The 14,967-nt window shown below is 39.5% G+C and overlaps 1 protein-coding gene across 1 annotated transcript in view; it reads right to left on the bottom strand.

Moving 5' to 3' along the window:
• The window catches only part of SGSM1 (small G protein signaling modulator 1), a 139,199-nt gene continuing 124,232 nt past the window's right edge, over window positions 1-14,967 (bottom strand). The window contains exons 21-25 of the mRNA XM_072147125.1: window positions 13,998-14,080; window positions 11,796-11,905; window positions 9,055-9,151; window positions 6,360-6,527; window positions 1-6,083 (exon numbers count right to left, since the gene is read on the bottom strand). Of these exons, the coding sequence (XP_072003226.1) occupies window positions 5,995-6,083; window positions 6,360-6,527; window positions 9,055-9,151; window positions 11,796-11,905; window positions 13,998-14,080 (547 nt within the window). The 3' untranslated portion in view covers window positions 1-5,994. The remainder of the gene's footprint in view (window positions 6,084-6,359; window positions 6,528-9,054; window positions 9,152-11,795; window positions 11,906-13,997; window positions 14,081-14,967) is intronic.

A 14,967-nucleotide genomic window follows, 5' to 3' on the forward strand; every position in this document is an offset into this window, starting at 1 on the left:
TAAAGAAATACATTGACTTTGCCTCATGGTTTGCCTATAAAATGTGCATTTTCATATTGAAGACATACAACATACACAGTGGTGACAAATAAAATTTACAGATTCCCAGAAATGCTGCCATTTTTGCACATATGACTGGCATTACACAGAAGTGCTGCTCATTTGGAAAAAAATCCTTACAAAAGAGATTAGACAGCTAACTGTGATGGGGTGTAAGGGTTCAGGGGCTACAGTATTAATTATACTGTATTATTTCACGGTAGATATATTTTAATCCAATAAAGTATTAATAAGTGAGTGGAAACATTCTTGGCTTGTTTCACATGATTATGTTCCATTTGTGTGCTGGCGACATATCAACATGAGTACAGGACTGCATGCATGATAGTTACAACGCTGGAGTTTCTGCATCCCCACATTACATTATGGCCTTGTTGATGCAGGGTCTGCTAATATTTTACAGTGATGTATAGTGTCCCCTCCACAAAGTAACATTTGGTTTATGAAATTCGATCACAACATGGTCCGTGTTTGATAGTTATGTTAAACCATCCTTAACCTCTTGCCACCAATGTCCTTTTTCCATTTTAAGTTTCCGTTTTTTCACTCCCACCTCCCCCTTCAAAAACCCATAACTTTGTGTTACAAAATGGTGCAAAAGTGGCGATTTGGAGATTTGGGAGTGTTACAGGAATAGTTGTTTTTATATTTTGATATATTGTAATGGGACAAAGAGACTCAATTGGGCTTATTTAATAAGGGTCCCATGTATAAAAAATGGTCAGCAATAGGTTGGTCCTTAAGATATTTGATCTTCAGTCTGGACACAGCAGAGCTTTTTATTTTAAAGCAACCTAAAATAAAACTTTGCAGTGATCATGGTATCTACATATTAAAAAAAAGAAAAGGACTTGTTAATGATTTCATAAAGCTGGGGGCCAAATGAGCAAATGAAAAGTGGGGGTCAAATGAGAAGTGTCATAAGAAGACAGAAGAGCAAATACCACTTTAGATGTTCAAATATCAAGCTCTATAGCACCTAGAATCAGACCGTTGATACCATATTAAAAAAATAAGTATCACATCTTTCAAAGGTTTTAATGTAGGGAAAGCTAGAAAGGGTGATGATAGTTAAGTGGACTAAAAGCTGTTGACTGTGAATATTGAACTGGTGATAGACCGACTGCCAGGAACCTTTGCTTATTAAGTGAAGGAGCCAAACCTTGCAGCTAATAATAAGCGGACCCGAACCTGAACTTAACGCCCATGATAGGTGCCGTCACTTTGACGACCGTCCTCAAAATGGTGATCGTCATGTTAATGCTGGAGAGCACACGGCTGCACCAGCAAGTATTTATGGAGTTAACACCCACAATCTGTGTCAGCACGGATCTTTGGCTAGGGCTGGGTTCAGGGCCGAACTTGAATTTTAACGCGTCAACTCATCACTACTTGCAACCTTTTTATTATCAGGCACAGTGACTTACAAATCTCAGTCCAGTTTTGACTATTACTTCTGCACTAAATACAATATCTTTCAGTGGATCACTGCCCATGACCATTATTTTAATGGACTGTCCAACAGATCGTTTAAAAAGTAGTCAGAACCATTTTTCAGGTATCACTCTAAGGGCTCATGCCAGGCTGAGGGGGATCAGTGAAAAATAGACAAAATTGTCAGTGATTTTCAGCTAATTTTTTCCTGGTTCCTGCTCAGGTAGTCTTGGCCAGTGACATGTGCCACGAAGGGAAAAAAAATATTTCTTTAAATAAATTGGTAATTGCACAAATCAATATTATGCTAAGGTATCATCGTTGTCCAGTACAACAATCATGGTCTACATTTTGGCTTCTGGTTAGGAAGCAAATGAGCAGTGACACCATGGAAGGTCCAGAAGCTCTGATGCCATCTTTATGACCTGCTTTCCACAACACTTTGGACAGATTTATACCGGCACAACAGGCATTGACACTACATTACATATTTTATGTATACGTTGAGCAAATCGGCTAAATTTATATGTAGACATTTACTAAACAGACATAGGCACAATATACATCGTACCTGTAGGAACCAAAGAATGTAAAGATGCAGCAAGCTACATCTTTCCATCCTGCTGAGGGATGTATATGCTCAGGGGAAGCCGATGAATGCAGAGTATTGCATCCATCCCCTGCCTCCGCCAAGCGTGCATCATTGGGGAGGGGGGCACCCTGAAAATCTGTAGCAGGCAATCACTGGTTGATGGCAATCACAGGTTGACGTATCTCACTGTAGGTACATACAGTAGAATATGAAAGAAGGAGAAAGACAATCGCGGCACTCACCGATGCAGTCTTCAAATTTTATTCACAGATATGCAGGTAATACAGGACGCCGACGTGCGGCAAGGCGACGGGCCGTTTCGCGCTGAGTAGCGCTTTCTCTAGCCTGGTTGAAGACTGCATCGGTGAGTGCCGCGATTGTCTTTCTCCTTCTTTCATCTGTGACTACTGCCTTTCTACGCTGAGCACCCCCATAGTCTTCACATCCCTGCAGTATACTGCCAGTCGTTATCATTCCAAATGGTCCCACCACGCCTAAGATTTCAAGGTGCATGAGGGTAGTGCCAGTACCGCTGCTACTCCGTTGTGATTTGATACAGTAGAATATGTTCTAGCCCTCAATTGTAAAGATACTTTGGGAAACCTTCCTAAATATGCTTACATTGGAGACACTAAATGTGATGTGGACCTAGTTAGTGAACCTTCTGTAACTGAGTCGCTGACAACGTAACTGCTCTATAAAGACAGTTTTTCCTCTTAATAAGAGACTAAAGTATATCTTGAGGGCATAAAGGAAACCTAATTGTGGGTGAACCATTCCTCAGTGTTTTATGAAATAAGGAGACCATAGTGGCTAGTTGTGGAGCTTAGACAAACAATTACAGGCATGCTGTGTAGAGTTTCAGAAGATGCAACAAAACAACACCTAAAATGATAACACACAGGTAAAGGCAATACATTGGGTATACATTATATGATTCGTACCATTCATAAAAACAAAGCTGTCATTGAAAAAATAACGCCACTCTATGTGTTGTCTTCTCACACAAACGGAATTCTCTGAGCACATTTACAAGGTTTGTCGACAACGTTGAAGAGATAGCTTTACTGGTAAAATGATTCACACACACTGACTTTTACAAAGACACACAGAAATGTACAGTAAATAGAATAAATAAATACTTTTCATCATCTTTATAAGTTATTCAAAAACACTGATATCTGAGGACACAAATTGAAAATCTTAGTAAGAGCCTAGGATATTTAGCAGACTTATATAATAATATCATAGTTTTATGGAGCCTTTGTTAAACACTTTGTAACACTGTTTAAGCTAAGGTACCTTGCTTATAGGACCCTGAAGTTTATCGCTTGCTAGAAAAGTATCCAGGAAATGAAAAATAAAAGCATCTGTTTATGTTAGCGGAGACAGATATGTAGGTTCAACTGAGATACAGTGGAGATTTCTTACTTTTACTTTAGTGATATGTTTTCATTACTTGCATCCATTCCACTTAGAAAAGCAAACAATAATAATTTAAGACAAATTGGTGATATTACCAGGCTAGTTCAATCTTTAAGTATGGCAAGAAGTCCAGAAGGGAGCAGTCTGAGCAATAAGTGGAGATTTTCATGCTGAGGAGTGACACCTAACAGACCCTTTGACTAAATGTGTTTACCAGGAAACAAGCAATCCCACAGTACAGAAGACCCTACACAGAAGTGCACTTTGTGTAGTGTAGTATAGTGTTATGTCACAATGCATATGTACACACATATGTATACAAGTCTGCACTATACAATGAAAAAAATGAAAAAGCATTCAACTATAGAATGACTGCCTCCTCGTTGGTTTGGTACTTGGTCTATAACATTAGACTTAGTTAAGTGATAATTGCAAAGGAGAAGTAGTTTGGTTGTCAGCAGTAACCAGATTACTCCTCTCATGTTTTTTTCTTTACAAATTACACTAGTTTACACAAGTTAGCCTAATAGAGGGCACATAGGAAGAAAGGGGACCTAATGGGAATCATACTATGCTTCCCTACATAGTGCACCCATATTAATCACATCAATTTTAGCCATATTGCATTTGAAATTCTGTACTGTAAATCAAGGCCCAGATTCCATCTGCTTAACCTAACAATGAACACCCCTTGTTGCTACAGTACAATACATATTTTTGTAATTATTGTACAAAAAATATTTCACTGTTGAGATTTACATTACACCAATGGTGTCTTTTCCATGCAAATCGGGCATTAAAAAGCATTTTGCACCCACTCCTTATTAGCTTCAAGCTTGTGTTTTTGATGACTACAATCAATCATTCTCATCATTCAGCATAAAAAAAAACTTAAAACCATAAATTTAATAAAAAATAAATAATATCTATATATTTAAAAAATTTCTTCTGCTAAACTCCAATATGTTGTGCCTATAAATCATCCCTGCAATGATAAAGCTGTGCAGCCGAATTGTAGGAAGTAAAATCCATAAGAACTGTATGCTCAGGACCTCCAGAAGAGCAAAAGACCGGCCACAATTTGGGGAATTTGCATACAGTAATAAGCAGCTGGTCCTGGCAGTTAATAATGGCAACACCATTGGGTAGGAAAAACATTCTGCTCTGTTTGTGCTAATATGTGTCATATAAGGCCGGTTCCACACTTGCAATGAACTCGCATCACACACGCGACACATGCTGCCCGGATCGCACGGCCCGAACGCTGCACACCAGGACTGAACTCAGAGTGTCAGTTCACTCCCGGTGTGCAGCATTCGGGCCGCGCAATCCGGGCAGCATGTGTTGCGAGTGTGATGCGAGTTCATCGCAAGTGTGGAACCGGCCCAAAACCTTTCTGTGACTATGAGATTGGTGCATATTAAGGCTGCACATGAACGTACGAGGGAGGTATATACGGCTGCAAATTTGCGGCCGGATATACGTCCTCCAAAGTAGTCTATGGTGCCTAGGCTCAGTATGGTGAGCACAACATGTGCTCAGTGTAGCATGCTTGCAAAAAGGATAGAGCATGCTCTATCTTTGGCCGCAAGAATGGCTGTGTGGCTCTATTTGCCATGGAGAGCGGAGGGGTGAGCAGTGCTCACCTCTTCTCTCCAACGTAGCCGGTTGGGCACATTTTCGTGTGAATGCAGCCTAATGGCCTATTTTCACAGATGATTGTGACAAATTTTGGGATATTGACTAAAAGTTTCACAGGTAAACATGGCTAAAGTGCAATTTGGGAGATTGAGTATTTGCAGTACTTAGCCACTGATCACACTTTTATGATGATCGATAAATTACTGTTTTTCAGCGATCCTCTAGTATAAAAAAAAAACCATCTGCTTATCTGCTCCTTAGCAGATAAGACAGGAATGTGTGTATATACTAGAAGAAGCAAAAAAATCTAAAATAAAATTATATATATATACTCCCAAAATATAGGCAATTAATATGCATAAATGCACATCTTTCCAAGATTATACAGCTCTATATATGATAAAATGGTTGTTAAAAAATTAATCTACATGAGCATTACAACCCTAAACCAATTTATGCCACGTTTTAACAAGGATCACTAGCACATTCACACTTACTTATTTCAACAAAGGGTTTCTGGAATTAGCAAGATCAACCTTGTACTGAGGTCTTTGGTTTAACAATAAACTAAGGCGGCCAAATGGAGGAAAAAAAAAATCAAACTAAATTAGGAAAATACAGGAAACCCATTCTATTAGTAGCGGTTTCCTTTGCTACTAGAACTGGCTTCAGTTTCTGGCACTTACTTAAGTAAATAAACTGGTCTTTAAATTTTATTTTTGTAACTCTTTCACTGCTGGGTCTTGATTGTGTTGATGAACAAATGATTTCCATGGGTCCATAGCAGTGGGAGTTTTCATGCTGTGGTTAATGTGGCTGTGCTTCTCTCTTCGGAGGTCCTTTTACTTGTTCTCAATCAGTGTCTGAACCTTGTACACAAGATCCCTGGCAAGTTTCAGGATATGCTTTATGTTGTGTCTCTCTGCCATCTCTATAAAAAAAAAAAAAAAAAAAAAAAAACCCATAACATAGTAAACAATAAATAGCTACAGTAGACCTGCTTGCTGTAATAGAGCATTCAGGTGCATCTTTGGCCATTATTGTTGCTAAAGAATTACAAATGTGTTTCTGTTCGATAACAGGATTGTGGCAACAAGATTTCATATAGCAAAAATTTTGGTGGTGCTCAGTAGGATACAATTCATATATTCATTATATGTACAATAAGCTAGCATTGCTTCATTTAAATTAAGTGCATGCCACTCACCATTAAAGAACTTTATTATATCGGTAAAGTCCATATTATTTTCCAGGATAATATCACGATAAACTTCCACCAGTGCCAAAGCAATGAAGAGGACAAAGTGAGAAGATGACACCTGCTTAGCAGCCCAGATGGTTTCCCACACTGAGAATACATCATCATACACCAGTTCTGTAAAAACAGATGGATTGAATTATAGACAGCAACAAATAAACCCTTGTTCTGTTGTTAGTTATTAACCCCTTCAGGACCTAGCCAGTTTGTAGCTTAAGGCTCAGCCCCATTTTTTGTACTCTGACATGCGTCGCTTTATATGGTTATAACTTTTGAACACTTTTACTTATCCAAGTGATTTTGAGACCGTCTTTTGGTCACATGTTTTACTTCATTTTAGTGGTAAATTGTAGCTAATAAGTTTTGCGTTTATTTATAAAAAATGAAATTTGCTATTTTCAAAATGTGAAATTATCGTTTTGAGACAGATAGTAAATTGCCATATATACTCGAGTATAAGCCGACACAAGTATAAGCCAAACCTATTGAGGGTGGGAAATGCATTGGTCACAGCCTCCCAGTATATAGCCAGCTCCTGTAGTGTACAGCCTGCCCAGCCCCCTGTAGTGTACAGCCTGCCCAGCCCCCTGTAGTGTACAGCCTGCCCAGCCCCCTGTAGTGTACAGCCTGCCCAGCCCCCTGTAGTGTACAGCCTGCCCAGCCCCCTGTAGTGTACAGCCTGCCCAGCCCCCTGTAGTGTACAGCCTGCCCAGCCCCCTGTAGTGTACAGCCTGCCCAGCCCCCTGTAGTGTACAGCCTGCCCAGCCCCCTGTAGTGTACAGCCTGCCCAGCCCCCTGTAGTGTACAGCCTGCCCAGCCCCCTGTAGTATACAGCCTGCCCAGCCCCCTGTAGTATACAGCCTGCCCAGCCCCCTGTAGTATACAGCCTGCCCAGCCCCCTGTAGTATACAGCCTGCCCAGACCCTGCCCACAATATAATTCCTGTAGGAAATAAAACGAACACTGTACTCACCTTCCGACGCCCCCCCAGCAGGTCCTCTTGTATACCGCGATGCTCCGGCATTAGCTCCGTGTCTTTGTGTGGTCCGTCACAGGGATCGTTATGTCAGCCGCTCGCTTGCATCATAGTGTGTGCCGAGCGATCAACGTCACAATCATCGGAACAGACGGTGGGGAGGGGGGGGGGTACGTCGGAGGGCGAGTACAGTGTTTGTTTTTTCTCATGACTCGATTATAAGACAAGGTGAAATTTTTCAGCACATTTTTGTGCTGGAAAACTCTGCTTATACTCGAATATATACACTAGTTGCTGAATAACATTTCCCATATGTCTGCTTTATGTTTTCATAATTTTTCAAATGTGTGGATCATTTATTTTGATGTCCTGCTGCTTACAAATTGAACATCGGTTTGCAGTATTTTCTAGGAGATTTCAGAATTGACTTTTTTGGGGATCATTATTTTTTAAATGAAATTTAAAATATATAATATTAGAAATCCCCTATATATCCCTATATATCAACCCATTTTCAAATCTGCACCTCTCAAACTACCAGAAAAAGCTTTTAGGAAGATTGGAGATTAAATTTCAAATGTATTACCGACAAAAGTAGACGATTCATAAAAAGAGAAAAACCATCTTAAAATGTGTTATGCTATTTCTCCTGAGTATGGAGAAAACCCACGTTTTAACATTTCTTGTTGTATGGGCGCACTGCGTGGCACAGAAGGGAAGGAGCTGCCAGTTTTGCCATATAGAACTTGGTGGATTTTAGTTTCCTCAATGTCGCCCTTTCGTAGGTTATAAAATTGTACTTTTTCTTTTAGAGGGGCCATGTGAAGGCAATTTTTTGACATATATTTTCCAGTGATACCATTTTGGGGTTGCTATGCCCTGGAGGAATAGAAAAGCATCAATTATGTAATTGATTTTTGACATTTTTTGTTGGATCTCACCATATAGCTTAATAAACATTTTTTATTCTATGGGTCAGAACGATGACGCATTGCATTATTTACATATCTTTCTAGAGAAAATTTGTTGCAGTGAATTTTATATATATATTCAAATGAGCATTTCCGTGCACCAGGAGCCTCACAGGAGGTGCTGATCAGGATAAATATATTGGAACAATGTTTAGACATCTCAGCCCCTAAGAATGTATATTACCATCCTTATGGATGAAGTGGGTTGAAGAGTTGCCCACTTTCAGCAAATAATGGATATTGTTTATTTAATGAAAAGTTGTACAATTTTCCAATATACGTTCTTTATTAATTCCTCCTGGTTTTCTAGATCTCTGCTTGCTGTCCTGCTTCACTACTCCCAGTGAATAGACATCTGCTCATGGTCTTGTTATGGACATGCAGATGCATGGCTTGTTATATCACATGGCTCTGATTATTCTCTGTGATAATAACGGCCTGTGCACCTGCGTGTTCACCAAATGACCATGGACAGATTATTATCCCCTGGGAGTAAACATAGAAGCGACAGAGATCTAGAAATCCATGAGGAATTGATACAGAAAGTGTATTGAAAACTGTTATATACTCTTATACATATAAATTATTTGTTCAAAGTGAACAATCCCTTTAAAGTTTCCATGGATAAACCATTTATAAAGGATGGTTGCCATTGTGATATGTAATGCACAGATTACTGCTATGTATTGCTGCTCACCTCGTTTGAAGTCTAGAAGGAACCAGCGGTAACAGAAGTAGAAGTGAGTATAGTCACCATTTTGATGCATGAGTTCAAAAAGTTCAGAATCCAAAATCTATCATAGAAATCATTAAAGTAAGTAAAAACATTAAAAACTATATAGGTAGTTCAAACTACATAGCAACTAATGAAAACTAAACGGAACATAAATATTTATGGACAGGCTTGGAATGACCCACAGGTGATCTGGTGAATCCCCCAGTGGGCCCCAATCTCCAACCACCTGTATGACTACTGTACTGCACTACATATAGATTGTGTGAGCATTGTTTAACATTATTATTATTATTACTTTTGACTGAATCGGCCTTGGGGGTATTGTGATAGTTGGGTCTCTACAGATGCAGTAAGTACTTATGTATTACTGAGTATCGTTTTGTCAATCTATTTAAAGGGGTATTCCAGGAATCAGCATAATTAACATACAAGTGGGCACTCAAAATATAAGCTAATGTGTAATTAGTTGTTATTTAAAAATTTGCTCCCCTTAGCAGAAAATGCTGATGACATGCACTGTAATGAAGAATTAAAATGCTACTGGCCCTTTAATCAGTCCGTTAATTTCCTCCGCGCGGTTCGTTGCAGGACAGAAGATGGCCGCTGGTCACATGTCCACATCACATGTCCTGCACCTGCCTGGGCAGAGTCATGTGATCACCACTACGTTTGGCTGTTGTCAGTTGGTTGCAGTGCATCCAGTATGGTCAGTGTTGTGGTGATGGCAGTTATACATCATTACTATGGTAACAGAGCAAGAAAACCTGTTATATCATCACTGGGAGCAGAGCACAAGAGGTAGGAGGAGCTACTGAGAACTAAAGGATCATGGAACTTGTAGTTTCCAGTGGCGGCCATCTTAGTGATAACTCCACCTACTTTAGAGAGGCCATAAATTTTGTAAATCATCAAATCAAATTATTTAAGCTCCGTTTTGTGACTTATGGCATTGAGTATTGTTGTATTCATTTATTTATATCATCATGGGTTTTTGTGTCAGTCGTTCATATTCCCGGAATACCCCTTTAACAGTGAAAGTGTCCGCTATGGAAAACGTGAGGCCCAAGCTTACTTTGGCTTGGACACCCAGTGATAACACTTCCACTAAAATCATTTATATGGGGGTTAAATTCATGGGATGACATTGTCTGGATATTATACCTATGAATACAGAGTCAAAGACTGTTAGTGTGTTGAGGGTGGAAGTAGGAAAACAATTTACTTTTTTATTAAAGATAACCTGTCAACACATTTTCACATATACAGCTAGTGACAGCTTTCAATAGAGCCCTATTAACCAACCCCCTTCTTTTAGTAGAACATTGTTTCCCTTCCACCCCCTTAAATCAACTTTATCTTATATTACCTATTCATCCGAGGGGTCATGTTCTGCTTGGCCAGCCCCTCCCATCTACTCCTTCCTATGTCCCATGACTTCTCAGCATGTCATGTGACCAGTGTGTATGTATGTATGTATGTATGTATGTATCTGATCACATAGCAGTTTCATGTTCACAGCATGCCTCCATGGCTGTGATTTCATGTCACCCAAAGGAAACACGAAAATTAAAGTGGCCACTGAAAAAGTTTTAAAACCACCACTCAGGCTCATTAGCTTAATTTTAAAAGTTTATTTCAGAAGAAATGAGGCAATGGATAACAAATATAACATGATTATCACAGACACAGTGCCTGGATCTATGAGTAAGTGACCCTGGTTTATCGTGATAGATTTTGATGGTAGATTTTCTTTAAATAGACAGATTTGAATGGTCTGTATTTTTCGGCTGATTTGGATCTGTCATTTATTTTCTCATGCTGACATGAGATAAAGGTCTTGAGCTATCAAGGATCCCCCGTCAGTCAGTGGTGGCGAACCTATGGCACTGGTGCCAGAAGTGGCACTCTGAGCCCTTTCTGTGGGCACCCAGGCCTTCACCCCAACACAGAGTTTGCCAGCTAGATCTCAAGGCTTTCTCCTGTGATCCAATACAGCCCAGGACGCACCATGCTCAGCACTATTTTAAAGCAACATCCTTGACTGCCAGGAGGAGCAGGAAGGGTTGGATAGAGATGGATTGTCATTTGAGCTCCTGCTCTTGGTCCCCTGATTCTTTCTCTTCAGGGGACCCTGGAGGGAAGCTACAATCCAAATTTCTCCATCTTTCTATTGTATTGGTGAACTAAGGACACCAATATGATTAAAACCTGTGATACAGCAGGGATCAATAAGTTACTGCTTAAGTTGTCGTGTTGGCACTTTGCGACATACAAGTAGATTTTGGTTGTAACTTGGGCACTCTGTCTCCAAAAGGTTTGCCATCACTGCCCTATGTGAAGTAAGCATCCTGATACAGCATACAAATATGGATATTGAAAATTAGTTAGTCAAGAGTCTAAATAAGCTGTGACACATCTCCTATGAGTGCCGTAAGAGTGGCTTGTTCTTGATCACTATAGCACAATGGAAGAATGGGAATGAGAATTAAAGTGGTAAAACTCAATAGAAAATCCAACAGAATTTCATACAGTGGCACAGGTGAGGAAAGTTGGAGGTTACCATAATGACTTCATTTCAAAATCAGGTTTAATGTTAGATACAATGCTAGAAGAAAGGCTTGACAAGATAATGTTGTACCTTAGTGCAAACTACTGGAAATATAATATTTTTGAAGTTCCTGTTAGCCTTTTGCTTAGTTTACCTGAATAAGAGATCTCATGTTGGCAAAATGTGTATCCATTGCCCCTCCATGAGGAAAATTCTGGTTCATCCTCTTCATAAGCTCTGTGAAGCAGCTGAAGGCCAGGGCCTCTGTAGAGTAAGCATTTACAGATGCCATTTACTATCAAAAAATAACCATGATAATAAAACACACATATATTCCCCTGCATGTTAACGCCTTCGCACCACAACCCTTTTCCTCCCCACCTCATATTGTACTTTTCAGTGATGCATTCACTGAGAAGGGACATGTAATTGTTAACCTCTCTGTTATAGGACACTGTTCACTGAGGAGAAGTAAAGAGAGTATAAACTGGTTAAAACTTAACCTTTAATAATTTGTTAAAATTCAAAAATGATAATGAAGATACATAAACTGTGTTAACCATAGTGTAAACCCTACACCGATGAGTGTAAAAAAACAAATGATACTGTGACCCCAGGTTACAGATAGATGATCACTGACAGGGGCTGGGATCAGTGGATGTGCAGAGGAGGCTGTATTCTTCTGGGATGTAAGGATAGAGTGTGCTGCCACACTAACAGTCTATTGCTGTATTCACATGTAGACTGTTCTGTGCAGCCCAAAATTACTAACTATCCCCCACTGACTCTCCTACAAGATTATTTTATTCATCTGACGCGTTTCCTCAACACATTCATCAGGGATCATAATGCACAAAGTTGATAATTGATTGACAACTAGGAATCTAAAGTAAAAGATTCATATTTGGTCGAGTCTATTTTAACACTGGTACAGCGTGTCCCCGCATGGATGACAGCGGCCTCAGTCTTCTCAGTGATGTCATTTATTATTCCATACCATGTACTGGGAAGCTACAAAAAAATCCACATGTGGTGAAATAATATGTCTATTTTACTATGTTTCATTGCTACAATTTGCAGGATGGTACACAACCTATGGTAATTTTTATTACATTTTTTATGCAATGTTAAAGGAAACCTACCACTTAAAAGTGGTAGGTTCATACACATATACATGGCACCAGCTCAGCGTGAGCTGGTGCCAGAGCATATTTTTGTTAGGGGAACAAAGCCCCTATCGCCGATTAATAAGTTATATTAACTTATAACTCGGCGCACCGCACTTGGGCACGGCGCACCATGCGTGCTGGAGAACCGGCGAAGTCACCGTTAATATAACTTATTAATCGGCGATAGGGGCTTTGTTCCTCTAACAAAAAAATGCTCTGGTACCAGCTCACTCTGAGCTGGTGCCATGTATATGTGTATAAACCTACCACTTTTAAGTGGTAGGTTTCCTTTAACATTGCATAAAAAGTGGTGTTTCAGATATTTGACCACTATTTTCCGTTATGGGGTTCTCCACTGGGAAATACCATTTTTATATTTTGCCAGATTGGGCATTTTGGGACACTGCAATACTTAACATGTTTATTTTTATATCAGCTCTAGGGACAGAACAATGCTTTTTTTTTATTTTACTTTTACTATTATTTTACAGTTTTTCAGGCTCTCTAGGGTACTTTAAAGCTATACAGTCTGATCGTTCCATAAACTGCAATACACATGATTCATTTTACTTTCCCACTGTCAATGATATCACAGGTAGAGCAATCGAAGACAAGATGGCGGGACCCATGTGCTGCCAGACTGACGGCCACCGCCAGCAACCATAGGGCAGACACCCTCGATAGGTGCTAGGAGCAAACCCCATGTCTGTATGACAAGGGCTCCCTCTTCATAAACCATTCAGAGCTGCATGGACTGTGACGCTATCACGCTAATCGGTTTTAGCCCTTACAGTCATACATTGGAAGCCATTAGGAACATTATCATGTTCTTTATCTGATCAGCTGTTTAAGGTATACAGGGATAGAAAGTTGAATTACATAAACTGCTTAAAGAAATAAGACAGGGCAGGAATAAAATAAGGACCTGGGAGCTGTACTTTAATAAAGTATATTACAAAGTCTATCATCATCTGTTCTTTTGTTTTACAAAAGTGAAAGAAAAAAAGTGAAAAAAAAAAGATTGATTGCTTTCTAAAGTCCAAATATGAATTCCAATTCTGTTATTAACCCTGTTGCATACAAAGTATATGTAAAGTATTTTTTGTCCGTAGCAACTAATCACTTTTGTAATTTTCAAAGCAGTTCACAAAAAGAATGTCTACACAAGACATTAGAGAATATCATACCGTCATCCAGTATTACCAAGAGAGGAGCCAGCAAATCACACATCCCTTGTACATAGCCAATCTCAATATGTTGCCATACATAGCTGAAAAAAGAAAAAAATATGAATAACAATAACATTCGTTTAATCAGCTTGAAGAAAGAGAACTATCATTTGAAACCTAAAGTGAAATCAATAACTCCATGCACGTACATGAGGAGTAACACTATGGGGGGCATTTATCATTGCCTGTGCTCCATGTGCAAAGCATATCATAAAGGCCCTGCTATCCATCACGGTGAATGCACCATGTGGCCTTGGTCAGACAATTGCGGCCTAGTGTGAAATTGCAGAAAAAGCTGGCAAACTTCAATACTAAAAGTTTGCAGGCCTGGAACGTCCCACAGCGGCCCACTCTGCCGTCGGCTCCACCCCCTTCATGTCCATATGGCATGGAGATGACGTAGATGTCAAAAGGGAAAAATCCCAATGTCTTGTAAATTGCAATTATTTGAGTGCTTCTAGTTTATGACAAAGAAGCCCTGAAAAAATCTCCCCCTATGCCTGGTCATTATAGGACTGTAATCTTCATATTCCAGCAGCTTTGCTTATTTCTGCAGTCTCTGTCTGCTAAATTGCAATGCACTCTGACCAGTATATTCTTCTATCTGACTATATGACTAACCGTTATGTAATCTTACAGCACATGTAGTTTCTGTCCATTCTGGCAAGATGAATTTAAGCAGAGATTGCAGAGTGAGAAGCAGATTAGGATTGAAGAAGAGGATAAGAGCTGAAGTAAGTGGACAGGGAAGTACTTTGCTTTGATAAAATATACTACATAGTTTCTTATATTCACCTGTTATATTGATTTATGCAAAGTGTGTTCAAAAGTCACTTTAGATATCAGTAGAGATATAATCAAATATTCTTAAACACTGATCACAGAGGACCTGTCACCCGATATGTCTTCGTACACTTAGTCCCGAGCA

This window comes from Engystomops pustulosus, chromosome 1, assembly GCF_040894005.1.
Source record: "Engystomops pustulosus chromosome 1, aEngPut4.maternal, whole genome shotgun sequence".
NCBI classification, from domain to species: Eukaryota; Metazoa; Chordata; class Amphibia; order Anura; family Leptodactylidae; genus Engystomops; species Engystomops pustulosus.